A 14,375-nucleotide genomic window follows, 5' to 3' on the forward strand; every position below is an offset into this window, starting at 1 on the left:
TTCTACACCCCAATATAATGGATGGGGAAATCTCTTCTAGTCAGAGTCTTTAACCCAGGTGGGAAAAATAAATGACCTTGGATCTATATGGAAGTAAAAGAAAATCAATTTCACTGATTTTTCTTTTTGAAGGAATTTAGCTTCACCTGATTTTAAAATTAAGAGGAAAAAAAACCCCCTTTATTCAATAGAGAAACAGAAAAAGAAGAAAAAAAACAGAGATATAAATAAAACATAATTCTGGGGGGTGGGGGACAGCAGGAGAAGACAAGTTAAAAATTAAAAAGTTAGAGAAAAGAGGATAGACCTAGAAATCCCTGGGAGTAGAATTATCATTAAACTTCTAATCACGGCCTGCTGTCCTACAGTTGTAGCTTTCAAGATGTTCTTCCCTTTCAACATTTCCCTTGAAAAATCTAATTAGAAGAGTTAGGAGAGTGACCATTGTTTACAGATCCTTGATTGCTGTTTATCTTTTACCTTTTCGGGGCACCCTGAGATAGTCATAGCAACCCACCAAGGGGCTAACTGGGTTCTCCAGGAATCCAGGAGAAGGAATCAAATAGAGAACTTGCGTCTATTTCATCTCTACCCGATATTACTTGAAATTCTAAGGTTGTCAGTTCTCTATTCCATATGGTCACACGGTATTCCAAAAGTCTTCTGCCACAACCATCAATTGGCAATTGCAAATACTGATGTGAATATGGAGGGCTGAGCCATCTACTGCCACCTTAAATTGCCTTGCCTTTTCAGTATATTTAAATCCATCTCTCTCTTTCCCTAAATATAGGTATCAGTTATTTCTGGAAACAGTTTGCATGAACAGAATCACCATGATGAGAAATTAGGTAAGGTTGATGGCTTAATATAAAAGAGAGTGTCCATATTGATGCAGAAACACACTGCATGTTTCCAAATTAAATCTGAGCGTGCTGATTTCTGCACACTTCAGGAGACTGAGCACTCCACGTGCTTTCAGAACCCATTTTCATTTTAATCCTAGTGATCTTCAGCACTCAAATACCTGATGAAAGCTAAGGAAGGGCTAACGATCCAGCTGCTGTGAAACACAGGGCTTTGTAAGCATTGTGTCCTTTCGGCCACTCAAGAGGAAAAAATACCCACTTTCTACTCTGTTTCCTATCGACTAGTATCTCCCCATATCCCATGCTGCTGGTCCAGCCAACTGAGTGTGTTTCTGAGACAGCCTCCATTCGCTGTCAGCGACCCACCGCTATCCCTTCCCTGTGCTGGAAGAGGACAGGAACGTGCAGTCTGGTTTCATGAGTCACACAGAAGTGTTTCTGTACAACAGCTCTCTGGCAGAACGCTACCGGGCCACACAGCAGAGAGATGCTAACGTTTTCAAATAGCAGCTGACAAGATCACTGAGGGGGACGAAGAACCCTTCTGGACTGTGACAGGCAGGGGGGAAACAGAAGGCCTCATGCCAGTTTCACTGCGGGCAGGAGGAAGCAAGTCACTTAGGAAAGAGGGAGGAGGATCGCTCTGCGGCTGGCCGGACCTGGAGACCGCAGTCACCACATTAGCAGTGGGCACTCACACGCCCAGTTCTCACCGTCATTTCTCAGTTAGTTTCATGCGCACACGGTCACTAGCTCAGGTCAGTGATCTGATTTCACATGCGAGACCTAGGGGTGAGGAGAGAGGTGCCAATTCCCCAGGTTTACAATCTGCTGACAGTGGAACTGGAAGTAAGCTGGGAACGGCAGTGTCCTGCAGCGCCTCATCACCTCGGCTTCTGACGTCATAGACCGGGGCCTCTAAGTTTCCTAGTGGGTCACATCACAAACTCAAAATGGCAATTCTAGTCAGACTTCACTGTGACCCTAACAAGGCTCCCGACAAGGAAAACAACTGTTTTCCTTCTCTGGGTCCAAATTTTTCCCAATCTATGAGATGGGGAGAATCAGTCTTATATTCTATGAACTCTTGACTCTAGAATTCTTAACTCCAGACCCATGGAATTATTAATATCAAAGGCAAAATCTTATGTGTGGCTGTTATGTGCATTTTTCTGGGTGAAGAATCCATTGTTTTCAGCAGATATTTCAAGGAATCTATGGCCCTCAAGACTTGCAACCATTATATAACGCTATGTAAGTTGCAAGTCATGGTTTTTCAACATTACATTCATCTGCTAGTGCTGTAAATATCCTGCTTTTTGTTGCTCCATAAAAGTCAAAGCCTTTATAGCTCACATATTTATATGTCTTTCTGTGGTTGAAAGACAAAGGGGTGAGAGGGAAAAACTCACTCCTACCGCTCATCAAAAATTCAGCTTTGGCCAAATAATCTGCTCTAAATCACGAGTTCCAAATAGCAGCAGCCAAGGGGTCTCAGATCAACGTCAGCCACCCTTCCTGCTTCAGCTAGTGGTTGCTGATACTAAATAACTCATCATATTCAAACTTAACCTTGAGTTTGCAGCAAGTCTTTCCTCAAGGAATCAAAAGCTCTTCCCTTATATTTAATTTCTGTCAGTAGGGCAAATATGGATTAAACACCCCGTTTTTTACTGAAGGGACACACGGGACCCAGAATATCGAATTACCTACCTGACGTTGCATAGTAAGTCACATGAGGAGGAGACAGAGGGAAGAGAGCCTCTTCCTTAAAGCCCTAGCCTGGTGGGCAAGACAGCCAATGATGTGGGTCCCCACTCCCAGCCCCACTGAGCTGGAGCACGTCTCTCCTGGCCGAACCCTGGTACCAGAAAGTTCTCAGGGGGTCAAGCAGGAGGAACCTCCATCGGGCCGGCTGCACACCCACTGCAGAATATCGACGGTCTGGAAGATGAGTAACGCACTGGTATTCCAGGACAGGCTGAGCTATGACCACACCCCGACCCCCTTTCTCCGGCATATTGGAATTCATTCACTGCCCCACCCAAGCAGAGCACAGAGAAGAAAAATGATAAGCCCAAACTGGCTTCCCCTTCTTGTAGTTACATCTGTACACATGGCCCTTCCCTTGGTGAGACTCCAAAGCGCTTATTAAACGCTGATGCGCCCTGGCCTTGGCTTCTGCCTCTGGCAGAGCTCAGCCCTTGAGGAAGCCTGTAACCACTAAGGCTCTCCAACTTTCACAGACCATCTGGTTCTAGAAGTAAGCTGAGAGAGCCTGTTCTTAGAGGGAATCTAAAGTAGCTTCCATCTAAGCTCAGCAATCCTAGCTTGCCTCTGATTCCCAAAATCCACAAACCCTCACTTCTAATACTTCTATGATGGGTGTGAGGTTTCACAGGCCTCAAGAATTTGACTAGTACCGCCTCACCCTGATGGAAGACGAGACCTTGTACTTGCTTGGGCTGCTGTAAAGCCGCCATCCCAGAGCACAGGGACACGGCTGCCCGAGACCAACTTCACCTTTACTAGTCCTGTATGCAAGCGTGTGAAGTTATCGCAGTGGAGGGGAGGAAGGAGGTGATTCTTTCAAAATACATTAAATTTAAGGCACATAATTAAGGCTTAACAACAGCATGATATAAAACAAGCAAGGTGGTCAGCTCACTTAGTTTACTGTACTCTTCCAGGAGAAAGTTCCACTTCCTGGTCTTGACATCTGCAATGACAAGAAACAAATAGGCAAACATGACACCTTGCCCTCCTGCAATGTCACCACACTTACTCATTCATTCCCTGCTCTCACAAACCCCCAGGAACCTCGGGTGATGTGGCTGATCTTGTGCCCGGCACTGAGGACACAGAGATGGAGAGTACCAGTAATCGAGGCTTTCACAGAATTCAGGGAGGAAAGACAAGCAGACATGAAGATAGCACTGGGCTGTAAGCGTGGTGATAAAGGGAGCTATGCGGACACAGGACTGGGGACAGCCCAGCAAGTCAGAAAAACCCTGAATCTCCAAGGTCGGGATAATACTGTAGCTTGCACTTATTCACTGCTTACCTTAAGCCAGGCACGGAGCCAAGAGACTCATATGCACCATCTCATCAGTTCCTCAATACGTTATAAGCTGGGCACCATTATCAGCTCCATTTTGTACATGGAAAACAAGCTACATGTGGTCAGTGTGGTCAAACAGTCTATGTTCAAATCCCAGGCCTGCCGCTTCCTGGACGTGTGACTTTGGGCAAGTTATGTAACTTCCCTGTGCCTCAGTTCCACATCTGAAAAAGGAGCACCCTACAGCCCCTGCCTCACAGGGTTCTTGTGAGGATTACATAAAATTTAAACGTAAAATGCTTATGAAAGAGTTTCTGGCAAACAACGCACTCAAAAAAAGGTAAACAATGCTAAATTATTATTATTATTCCACCTTCTGATTAGTACGGTGTAGCATAAACTACACATGATATTAACTAAGCAGGGTGAGCGTCTGGCTACCCAACATTGACTAATTACTTAGGTTTTCCTACCAATCGACCTTCTGAGAAAATCAAGCAAGCTTCAACTCAGTTAAGTGCTTTCTGGGCAGCAAAAATGAATTCTTCTCTGTCTGGTCATTGAAGAAGCAAGGCAATTAGGGAAAAGGCATCATGGATACTCTGAGTCCACTTGAGGAAAGAAGCAAGGTGGCCCAGGTGTAATCTGACAGAAAGACCCAAAGCAGACCGTCTACTCTTGATGTGGGAGTAGTGCAGGAGACCCTTTCTGACAAGAGCTTGATCCTGGCAGTGGCAGGGCAGCAAATGGGAAAGTCTGTGAATAATTGCTATGGCCACCCCACCCAAAAAAAAAATCCAATCATGGTGTTTTAACGTCTAAGGGCCTGGGCAGGGCTGGGTGTGAATACTTTCACTGTTCTCATTCCTCCCCAAACAGCAGAGCATGTCAGGAGTGTGATTTCAAAGGCCACAGGTCAGAAGACACAGGTCATCGGGACTCGCCTTTTGAGGGCCACCCCAAGCGGAAGACGAACACCTGAGGGGCCAGGGGAGGCAATGCCCTCTGGACTGAGGCTGGGCCCTGCACATTGTGCCTAAGCCCTACTCACCAGCCTGCTCTCACCAGTCAAAACTCTCTCCATCTAAGGGATAAAAACACAACAGCCAGCATCACCGGCTCCTGAAGGAACCCCCGACCTTGATGAAAGCTCACTGAGCAGGTCATTCCACAGAGGTTTGCTCCGTGATGCTGCCTGCACATAATGTCTCAAAGGCAGGAGGTTTTAAAGGTTTGCTTTCTACTTGCCTAGGGAAATGCTAAAACCATTTCAAGAATGGAAATACAAATCCATAAAAGCCACACTGTTTTGTAAAACAACACGGCCCAAGCTAAGAAAGAAACCCAGGCGTTCAGAACTCTTCTGCTCTTTATTCTGACGTGGCAGCTTTTGAAGAACCTCACAAAAAATAAAGCAAAACTGCTTTGCTTTAGCTGGTGGTTTCCAATCCTGGCTGATTATTAGACTCACCTGAAGATTTTTTTTCAAACACCAATGCCCAGGCCCCACCTCAAGCCGATTAAATCAGTAGCTCTGGGTGGGAACCAGGCACCGGCTTTCATTCTGGGGGTGGTGGTCGGCAATCTGTGATTTACCCACCCCTCCAGGTGGTTCGGAGGCATGCTCAAGTTTGAAAGCCACTGGCTTAGTCTACCCAAAGGCATTTATTTTTATGGCAGGTGCCTATTTTTCAAGCTCTACTAAGGACAAAATAAAACTAAATGGGTTTAAGTGGCTGAAGCAGGAACTGACCTGCTTCTACCAAGAAGACAGTGCCCAGGTGACTGGGGAAGGAGTCTTCTCTTTGCGAGGCCTTTAAAGACAAAGCAGGCCCCGCTATGTGTTCAACAATCTGGAACAATTTAGGGAGCATCTTTCTACAGGAAGAGGAGGAGGTTAGAAAGGCTCTACCAAGAAAGTTATTTCTGAACATTTAAAGAGAGGAAAACACCCTAGTCTGAGATCACAGGCCACTCTGCATCCTGGAAATCAGGCAGAGGCCGACTACTTGCCGTATTTTCTGGAATCCATCTGTTTAAACAGCGCAATCAGGTCTTCTGAATAGCTGACGTCTGCCTCAAAGCGGGCCCGGGAGATGAGGACGCACTGCCCTTTGACAAAGGCAAGGGACGGAGCTACAGGAAGGCAGGTCTGGGTTGCAATGCCGCTGCTGCTAGTAGAGGGTGACTCCACGTGGCCCTCGGCCCCTTCCAAAGGCTGCAGAGTGACAGCCTGGAGGTGCTGGGCTGCTTTCACTGCCGAAGAAGAAAAGGACAGAGGTGACAACCTGAGCGACTTTTACGTGGCCCTGGCATGCTAAGGCAGGCACAGGAGGAGGGCAGGGGCAGGGTGAGGAGGAAGTTCGCTGGGCAGGCAGGAGAGAAAAAGCGTAGTCAGATGCGGAAGGTGTGCAGGTGTGCTTTAATTGGGGCTTCAGGTATTTCAGGATTTCCTGAATGTAACTCTTCTATTCCTTAGGTTTCCCAATTTAAAAAACTGAGAATTCAGAAATGAACACGGGGGACAGGGATCTCACCAGGATGGGTAAACTTATCAGATAATTTCTGTGGCCATGTCTGAGAAGCCACCGAAGGAAGTCAACACACCAGAAGTCACCCCCTTAACCCTGTTCCCAGGTCACTGCTCTGTCCACCGCTGGGAGGACAAGGAAGGAGACACAGGATCATCAGGCCACAGATGTACAGTGTTGACCCTTATTTTCTCTACTACTGAGGCATTTTATAGATTAATAGATTTGACGACATAGAGCTAAACTGTCAAAAAACACAAACTGAAACGAAAGGCAAAAATAGTGAATAAAGATATTTTCAAGAAATATGAACAGAGCTCATACTTTAAAAAAAATACTGGGCTTCCCTGGTGGTGCAGTGGTTGAGAATCTGCCTGCCAATGCAGGGGAAACAGGTTCGAGCCCTGGTCCGGGAAGATCCCACATGCCGCGGAGCAACTGGGCCCGTGAGCCACAACTACTGAGCCTGCGCGTCTGGAGCCTGTGCCTCGCAACAAGAGAGGCTGCGATAGTGAGGGGCCTGCGCACCGCGATGAAGAGTGGCCCCCGCTCGCCGCAACTACAGAAAGCCCTCGCACAGAAACGGAGACCCAACACAGCCATAAATAAATAAATAAATAAATGGAAAAAAAAATACTAAGACCACATAAGATAAGAAGTTAGGCAACCAATTCAAAAGGGGGAAAATGACTAATAGACATTTGGAGAAACGTGCAACTCCGCAAACAATCAGAGTAATAAAAAGCCATTTTTAACTTATCGAACTTGCAGGATTAGAAAAATAGATATCAGATAGGAATAAAACCTTTTGGAAAACAATTTGGCAATATACGGCAAGAGCCCTAAAAAGTGATCAAAATGATTCAACTTCTAGGAATCTATCTCAACTAACACAAGTTGAAAAAACAAAAATTTATAGACAAAGGTGTTCCTTACAGCTTTGATACTGGGGAAACTAGGAGCAAATTAATATTAAACAAAAAGAAAATGATTTACCCAGTATATGACACATTCTTTTTTTTTTTTTTTTTTTTGGTTGCGCCATGCAGCATGTGGGATCTTAGTTCCCTGACCAGGGATCGAACCCGTGCCCCCTTCATTGGAAGGTGGAGTCTTAACCACTGGACCACCAGGGAAGTCCCTATCACACATTCTTACAACGGAGAATGTTATATAGCCATTAGTTTGTTTGTTTTTTGGAAGAAATTTTGGAAAAGACAAAAAATGCTATTAAGTATGAAATCATTTTTTTGGAGGTCAAAGTGGTTCAGTAATGGACACGCACATTTTCATCACCCAGAATTAACTGTATAACATGCATCATTAAAATAAAAGTGCTTTATGCAGGAACATTAAGTGAAAAAGGCAAGATACAGATTACATTACATATAGAAAACATTGTATATCTTAATGCATAGGGGAAAAAAGGCTGGAAGGAACAAAACTAAAATGCTGGCAGTGGTTAAGTGAGTGGGGACAGATGGGGGTAGGGGAGGATGGCTGGTTTCTCTTCTTTGCACATTGACATACTTCCCACATGACCTACAGTGAGTGTGTGGTAGGGTTAAAAAGGCAAAATTCAGAGGTGGACCCAAACAAATAACAGAAAGACTGACAGTCTTCATATGTTGCATTAATAAAAAGTATAATCTACTAAGATGACACAGCAATCATCAAGTATCCGAAAATTAAGAAACAAGGGTAAAGGCACAAATCCACAGTTGTTGGGAGAGTGTTCCAGGTATATCTCGGTAGAGAGCAGATTGAGTATGCAAAACATTGAGAAGGATACAGAGGAGCTAAACAATTCCTAATCAGCAAAATTCACCTGAAAGCTATAGACAGAATTTTGTGCCCAATGAACAGTTAAAAAAAAAAAAATACGTGGAGCATTACCAAAAACAACCATACTGCACAGAAAACCTGAATGAATTTGCAAAAGCATTGGTCATCTGAGTCACCATGCCTTGTGGTCAGAGGACAGGAGTAAAAAGAGGACAAAACAAACAAAACAGAGACTTTTTAAACAGTCTCTGTAGGTTACTTTTGTATACATATATAAAAATATAAGAAAAGCAAAAAAAAAAAAAAAAAAAATTGACATGACATGAAAAGAATTTCGTAACAGTGGAAATCACTGGTTTAACACGAGCAATAACACAACACCAGGTATCAAGACCTACAATGTTAACCCAGAGCACTGGCTCTCCTCCCCACAACACCTAACAAATGGATCAAAATAATGGGAAAAGCGAGCTCCCCCAAACCTAGTGTCAAACATTTCAAGAGGTAGAGGACAAGGAGAGAAACAGGAAGTTCTGCAGGGAGGGAGCTGTCCCATCACCCCCAGAAACTGTACTGGTGATGTCAGAGAATTCCACCTCGTGCCCCAAATCTGTGGAGGAGTAACCTCACCATGCATCCTCTGCTTTTCCCTTTTTGAACTGGCTGGGGACAGAGAGGGCATAGAAATGGCTGCTGGGAGGGAAGAGTAGAACGGGAGATGAAGACACTCAGGGCTGACTCTAACAGAGGTGCAGGCTTCAGGCACTAGGACAAGGTGACAAAAACCTTGGTGTAGGACAGTCAACAAAATCTCAGAAGACAGAGTGGTGCGCACCCAGGGGCCCTGACCACCACCAGACATGACACTGGCTGGAGCCAGCCTGGGCAACACCCGCTCCCCGCACTCTCGGGTTTGTGTTGTCTGCTGAACGGTTACCGTTCCTGGGAGCAGGGCCGGCACAGCTGCCTGGCATGGCTGGCGCCTGCAGTCCAGTGGGAATATACACTCTGAAGTCAGGTGGCTTGGGTTTGAATCCCAGTTGTACAACCGATTGGCTGTGTGACCCTATGTTAGTTACAGAGCCTCTCTGGACCTCAGTTTTCCCATCTGTAAAATGGTTGTTATAAGGAATAAAAGAGGTAGCATAGATAAGGGGCTTAGAACAGCCTAGCACGTAGCAGGTTCTGTAAGTGCTAGCTTCTGTTAACATGACCGGTGCCCTCCTCCCAAGGACCTGCCTCATTAGGCTGACCATGGGGAGAAGGAAGAGGAGCCCTGGGATGGCGTCCCAAAAGCCATCTGAACCACAAGCCAGACTATATCCGCTACTCGAGGAACTTTTCAATACCAGCATCCCCCTGCATGAGGGGGGGACCACACACCTACTTACTTAGGGCACCGTAGTCGGTCATGCTGAAGTTCCACGTCTTGGTGGCAGGATCTGAAATGAAACAGAAGTACCTGGTTTGCCCACAGTAAGGTTGATGACTGCTGGTATGAGCTGTACTTGGACATTCAATAAGGGTTTGTTAAATGAACGAATGAATGCTAAGTTCAAAACAGTTGACTGAAAAGCCCCTACTGATGTACAAAATCCCCGTAGAGGACAAACAGCAAATATAAATGAGGATAATGCTTTGGCTCTGCCCTTCTGCGAGAAGCAACCTGAGCAGGCCACGTCACCTGGCTGAGCCAGTTCCATCGCCTTTAAAATGGAAATAACACCTACTTCTCACAAAAAACTGTTTTAGGCTTAAGTGCTACACTGCATACAAAGCACCTGGCAGGGGAACTATTCATCCATTCTCCATGTGGCCATGTGGCAGCCCCCAAGCATGGCAGCTGTTTGAAGGAACGTCTATTATAAAAGGAAACATGAGCTAAAACAGAACATTTTTAACAACTGGATGGACATAATGTGCCAATGCACTCTCTTCATATTTATGAGAAACTGTTAGATTTAAAGAGACTCTAGAAGTAGGAAAAAATACCTGAAAGAATTAGATGGAAGACTCATTACCGTAACGTCTGCTGGGCAGACTCTTGAACACTGCAATGAGCTCCTCGTTGTACCCAATCTTCACCTGGAAACGATCACCGATTTTTATGCATGTTCCCTGCTGGGAGCCTGCTGCTTTGTGGAGTGGGGTCCCTGATTTCTGTTGTAGTCTTTCTTCTATCCTGGGCGTCACACTCCCTGAAACGTTCTGCCCAGAGGTGGAGGGTCTTGCCATCCTGGCCTCGAATTCAGGATCCCTGGGAGGCTGTCCACAGGCAGAAGCTGCTGTCTCCTGGAAATTCTTTGCTCTGGCCAAAGGCTCATGAGTTGTGTTAAAAAAGGGTGTCGATTTGGTCTCGTGTGAAGCCTGGATCTGACCTTGCTCTAACCCATAACCCCAGAGCTGTTCGCTGGAGACCGCTGGAGGACTGTTTGCCAAGGGAGGGGAGATCCCAGCGAGAGTCACTTGATTTGGTGGGCGGTGGCCCGGGCAGGCTGTGGGCATCTCTTCTTGCCTCTGCCATGTCCCCTTTGCCTGCTCTGAGGTGCTGAGTTGAAAACTGTGGGAATTTTGAGGTCTCTGATCACCATCAGATGAACTCCTGGGATTCTGTTGCTTGAAAACGACACCATGGCTCCCTGACTTAGAAGGATCCTGGTGGAGGTGTCTGGAAGGGCCCTGCTTGGACTGGGAAGGTTTGGCAGCAATGTTGGAGCCCGAGACTGTGTTCTGATGCTGTTCTGCTAATAATTTCTCAGCTCTACGGGCCAGAGCCTTTTGCCGATTCTCTTCAATTTTTTTCCTCTGCTCCTCTGTAAGGGGCAAGGACATTTTAACAGGGAAATGTTCATGCAGGAATGTCAATCTTTAATCGGAAACTTGGCAAAAGCTGAGAAAGGAAAAACAATATTGACATAAACATTAAATGTATGTATTTGCTTACCTTGATTTTAACAAGCTTTTGTCCCAGGAAATGCACAAGGAGCCAAAGGATATATGAAAGTTTCTTTTATAATTAAACACATACCCACACAGATAGTAGGTAGCATATGCCAAAAACCATGACCCTGACAAAAAGTAAAAAGCAAGGTCGATCAAATCCAAAGGCAAAAAGGTATTTCAACTGCAATATTTTTCTCCCTCTCATCCACCAGCCAACATGAGTTATCAGATCCCAAAAAGTTATATAGTGCAACCTAAACCCATCAGATAATGAGAAGGGCGACGTTTCAAACTAGAAAGGATAATGGATTAGACTGACATAGACCAAAACAACCACATACCATGGCGTGACACTTGCTCAAACAGCCTCTTTCCGACCTGGAAGAAGGAAAAAAGCTTAGCATCACATACACTGTACACTAAATTCACCCCTCGAATACCATCGTTTTATCATTCCTGGCAAGTCAATCTGCAGGTGGCAAACCCACCACCATAGAGCAACGAGTGACTCTTCTGGAAAAATAAGCAAAAAAAAAAGTAATACGCTCACTGTACAAATTCAGACGCTACATAAAGATGTAAAGAAAAGAGTAAAATTAATCTGTAATCTCAGTATCCATCAATAACCACTGTTCATAGTTTAGAATACAGTATAATTGATTTTTTTCTATCCATATCCATAGATACAGGTCATGTATAATATTTGGAAGACAGATGATTTATTACAAAATAGGATTATTATATGTGTTCTGTTTTGTATCCCTATCCCGATTTTTTTTTTTCCAATTAATTTACTTAGGTCATTTTTCTATGAGCTGAGCCACTTTTATAATACTCTAGACCCAGGCGCTGGACACCAATTTCTCTGGCTTGATTCGAACTGAAGAGTCGCTACCCAATGTAACGCCACGTAATGTTTATAATGATGATAAGGTGGGGGGGCCTCTGAGAAGCTCCCCAGGGTAAAAAGGTTTCCTTCCTGCTGGGGCTCTCTTTGACAGGAACTCCAAACATCGATCCCTAGAGACCTTCCACTTCCTCCAACCACCAGCAGTTAAGAAGGGGTTAGGGAAAGGCATCGTTCCCGGGCTCGGCTGCAGTTCTCAGGCTCCCCGGGTAAAACACTCCTGCCTAACTTTCCAACCAGCGCTCTGCTGCGCCCCCAAACTCTCCAGGTCCAAGGCCAGGTGCGCTGCCTCCACTAGCCAGGGGAGACGACGCCATGGGATGAAGTCCCAGTGATCAGCCCCAAACCATAAAGCCATCCCACTACATGGACGCCCCTCTTCTTTGTTCTGAGACCTGTGTTCCACCCCATTTTGGGGGCGCGCCTCTCCCCGATCTGGCAGTATGGGAGCGCCACTCCCACCCCTATCATCTCCACTTGGATTCACCCTTTCCGTTGGCCCACTCCTTGCTCCAGGGTGGCATTTGGTCTCGTCCGCCACCGCTGCCTTTCTCCCAGCTTACCTTCTCACCCGGTGAGACCTAGAATGCGAGCCACATTCGCGCCCGACCCCGAACCCAGGCGCGTCTCCAGGGCCCTCCCGAGCCAGGTTACTCTTCCGGGTGGCCGGTTAGGCCCAGTTACTCGAGCGCTGCCAGTTCGCTCGCCTTATTTCAGCAGCCGGGCCTCAGAGGTAGTGCTGGTGGTGGGGTCGCTCCCCGAGGAACTACACTTCCCAGAGGGCAACGCGGCCCCAGTTACACTTTAAAAAGTGAAAGACCTCAGACGGAAGACCCGAGCAGTGCTGCAAGGCCTTCTGGGATTTGTAGTTTGAACTCGGAGCCTGGTGAGAACTAGGAGACGCAACGCCGTGGGCGGGGGTGAAATCGTGCACCTTGGGAATTGTAGTCCTCGAGTCCCTCAAAGGTTTCAGCAAGCACCGGATCCTGAAAGCCTGGGTCGTTGTTTCCAAAACTGGAGTCACGCTGTCAGGAGTTGTCGGAGGTTTTTGTTTTTTTGTTTTCCATGCTCTTCCTTATTTTTATTAGCACCCAGGAAGGAAGCAATATGAGCTGTGCAAAATGTACAACATCGTAGTAACACAGAGTTTGATTTGACAAGCCAAAGGTAACCTTGCAATTTAAGCACCACCTGCTGTTCCAACCCCGACCTGACCTTCTTGGATCAAAAGAGAATTAGCATTGTCGTCACTGTCATTGTTGTCATCATCACTGTCTTCATCAGTCATTGTGCTGAGCATTTAATGTGAATTATCTCATTTAATCCTCCCTACAACCTTAAGGAACACACAGTATTTGTATCCCCCTTTTACAGATGGGAAAACTGAGCAGCTACTGGATAACTTTTTCAAAGCCTTATTAGCCTATTTGTGATTCTGACTCTGGAGCCCACACTTTTGAGAGAAAATTAGTAAGCTGACACTATCAGAGTCAGTTTACCCCATTTCTGAGCACCAACACCCTTTCCATTCCATAATCAACTCCACTATTAAATATTGGTGGTAGATATAATATTTCCCTGTCATCAGTATTCACATAAATGTTGCTATTCTATTTTCAAACATGGCTCATTTAAAAACAAAGAGGTAGATCTCTACTTAAGGATTTGGAAAAATGGCCAAGATGTATTGTTAAGAAAAACAAAGCACATCAATGTGTATAGTTTGATCCATTAAAAAAAAAAAAAATCCCTACCTATCAATGCATGTAAACTCATAGTTCAGCAACAGGGGAGGATGGGATACACTCCTCTCCTTTTTAATCTATATTTTTCTGAATTATTTGAATTTTCTTATAATAATCATATAGAACTTGTGTGACTTTTGAAACAGTAAATCGGGTTGTTTTTTTTTTTAATTAATTAATTAATTTATTTTTATTTTTGGCTGTGTTGGGTCTTCGTTTCTGTGCGAGGGCTTTCTCTAGTTGCGACAAGCGGGGGCCACTCTTCATCGCGGTGCGCGGGCCTCTCACTATCGCGGCCTCTCTTGTTGCGGAGCACAGGCTCCAGACGCACAGGCTCAGTAGTTGTGGCTCACAGGCCCAGTTGCTCCGCGGCATGTGGGATCTTCCCAGACCAGGGCTCGAACCCGTGTCCCCTGCATTAGCAGGCAGATTCTCAACCACTGCACCACCAGGGAAGCCCCGGGTTGGTTTTTTAAATGACAAAAACATTGGCCTGGCTATAGGCCTTGAGTGAAGTTCAGCACTAGATAGTGT

General features: G+C 45.6%; 1 protein-coding gene across 4 annotated transcripts in view; it reads right to left on the reverse strand.

Annotated features, from left to right (window-relative positions):
• SMARCAL1 (SNF2 related chromatin remodeling annealing helicase 1) overlaps positions 1–12,878 on the reverse strand; it is a 47,531-nt gene extending 34,653 nt beyond the window's left edge. For 2 of the 4 annotated variants that reach the window (XM_082397006.1, XM_082397008.1), the window contains exons 1-6: positions 12,660–12,878; positions 11,531–11,567; positions 10,268–11,136; positions 9,638–9,688; positions 5,944–6,186; positions 3,538–3,588 (exon numbers count right to left, since the gene is read on the reverse strand). In XM_082397006.1, the coding sequence (XP_082253132.1) occupies positions 3,538–3,588; positions 5,944–6,186; positions 9,638–9,688; positions 10,268–11,078 (1,156 nt within the window). In that variant the 5' untranslated portion in view covers positions 11,079–11,136; positions 11,531–11,567; positions 12,660–12,878. The remainder of the gene's footprint in view (positions 1–3,537; positions 3,589–5,943; positions 6,187–9,637; positions 9,689–10,267; positions 11,137–11,530; positions 11,568–12,659) is intronic. The other 2 variants (XM_082397007.1, XM_082397005.1) reach the window with 2 other exon arrangements.
• Positions 12,879–14,375: the final 1,497 nt, after the last annotated feature.

This window comes from Balaenoptera borealis (assembly GCF_965194805.1).
Source record: "Balaenoptera borealis genome assembly, chromosome: 6".
Lineage (NCBI taxonomy): Eukaryota > Metazoa > Chordata > Mammalia > Artiodactyla > Balaenopteridae > Balaenoptera > Balaenoptera borealis.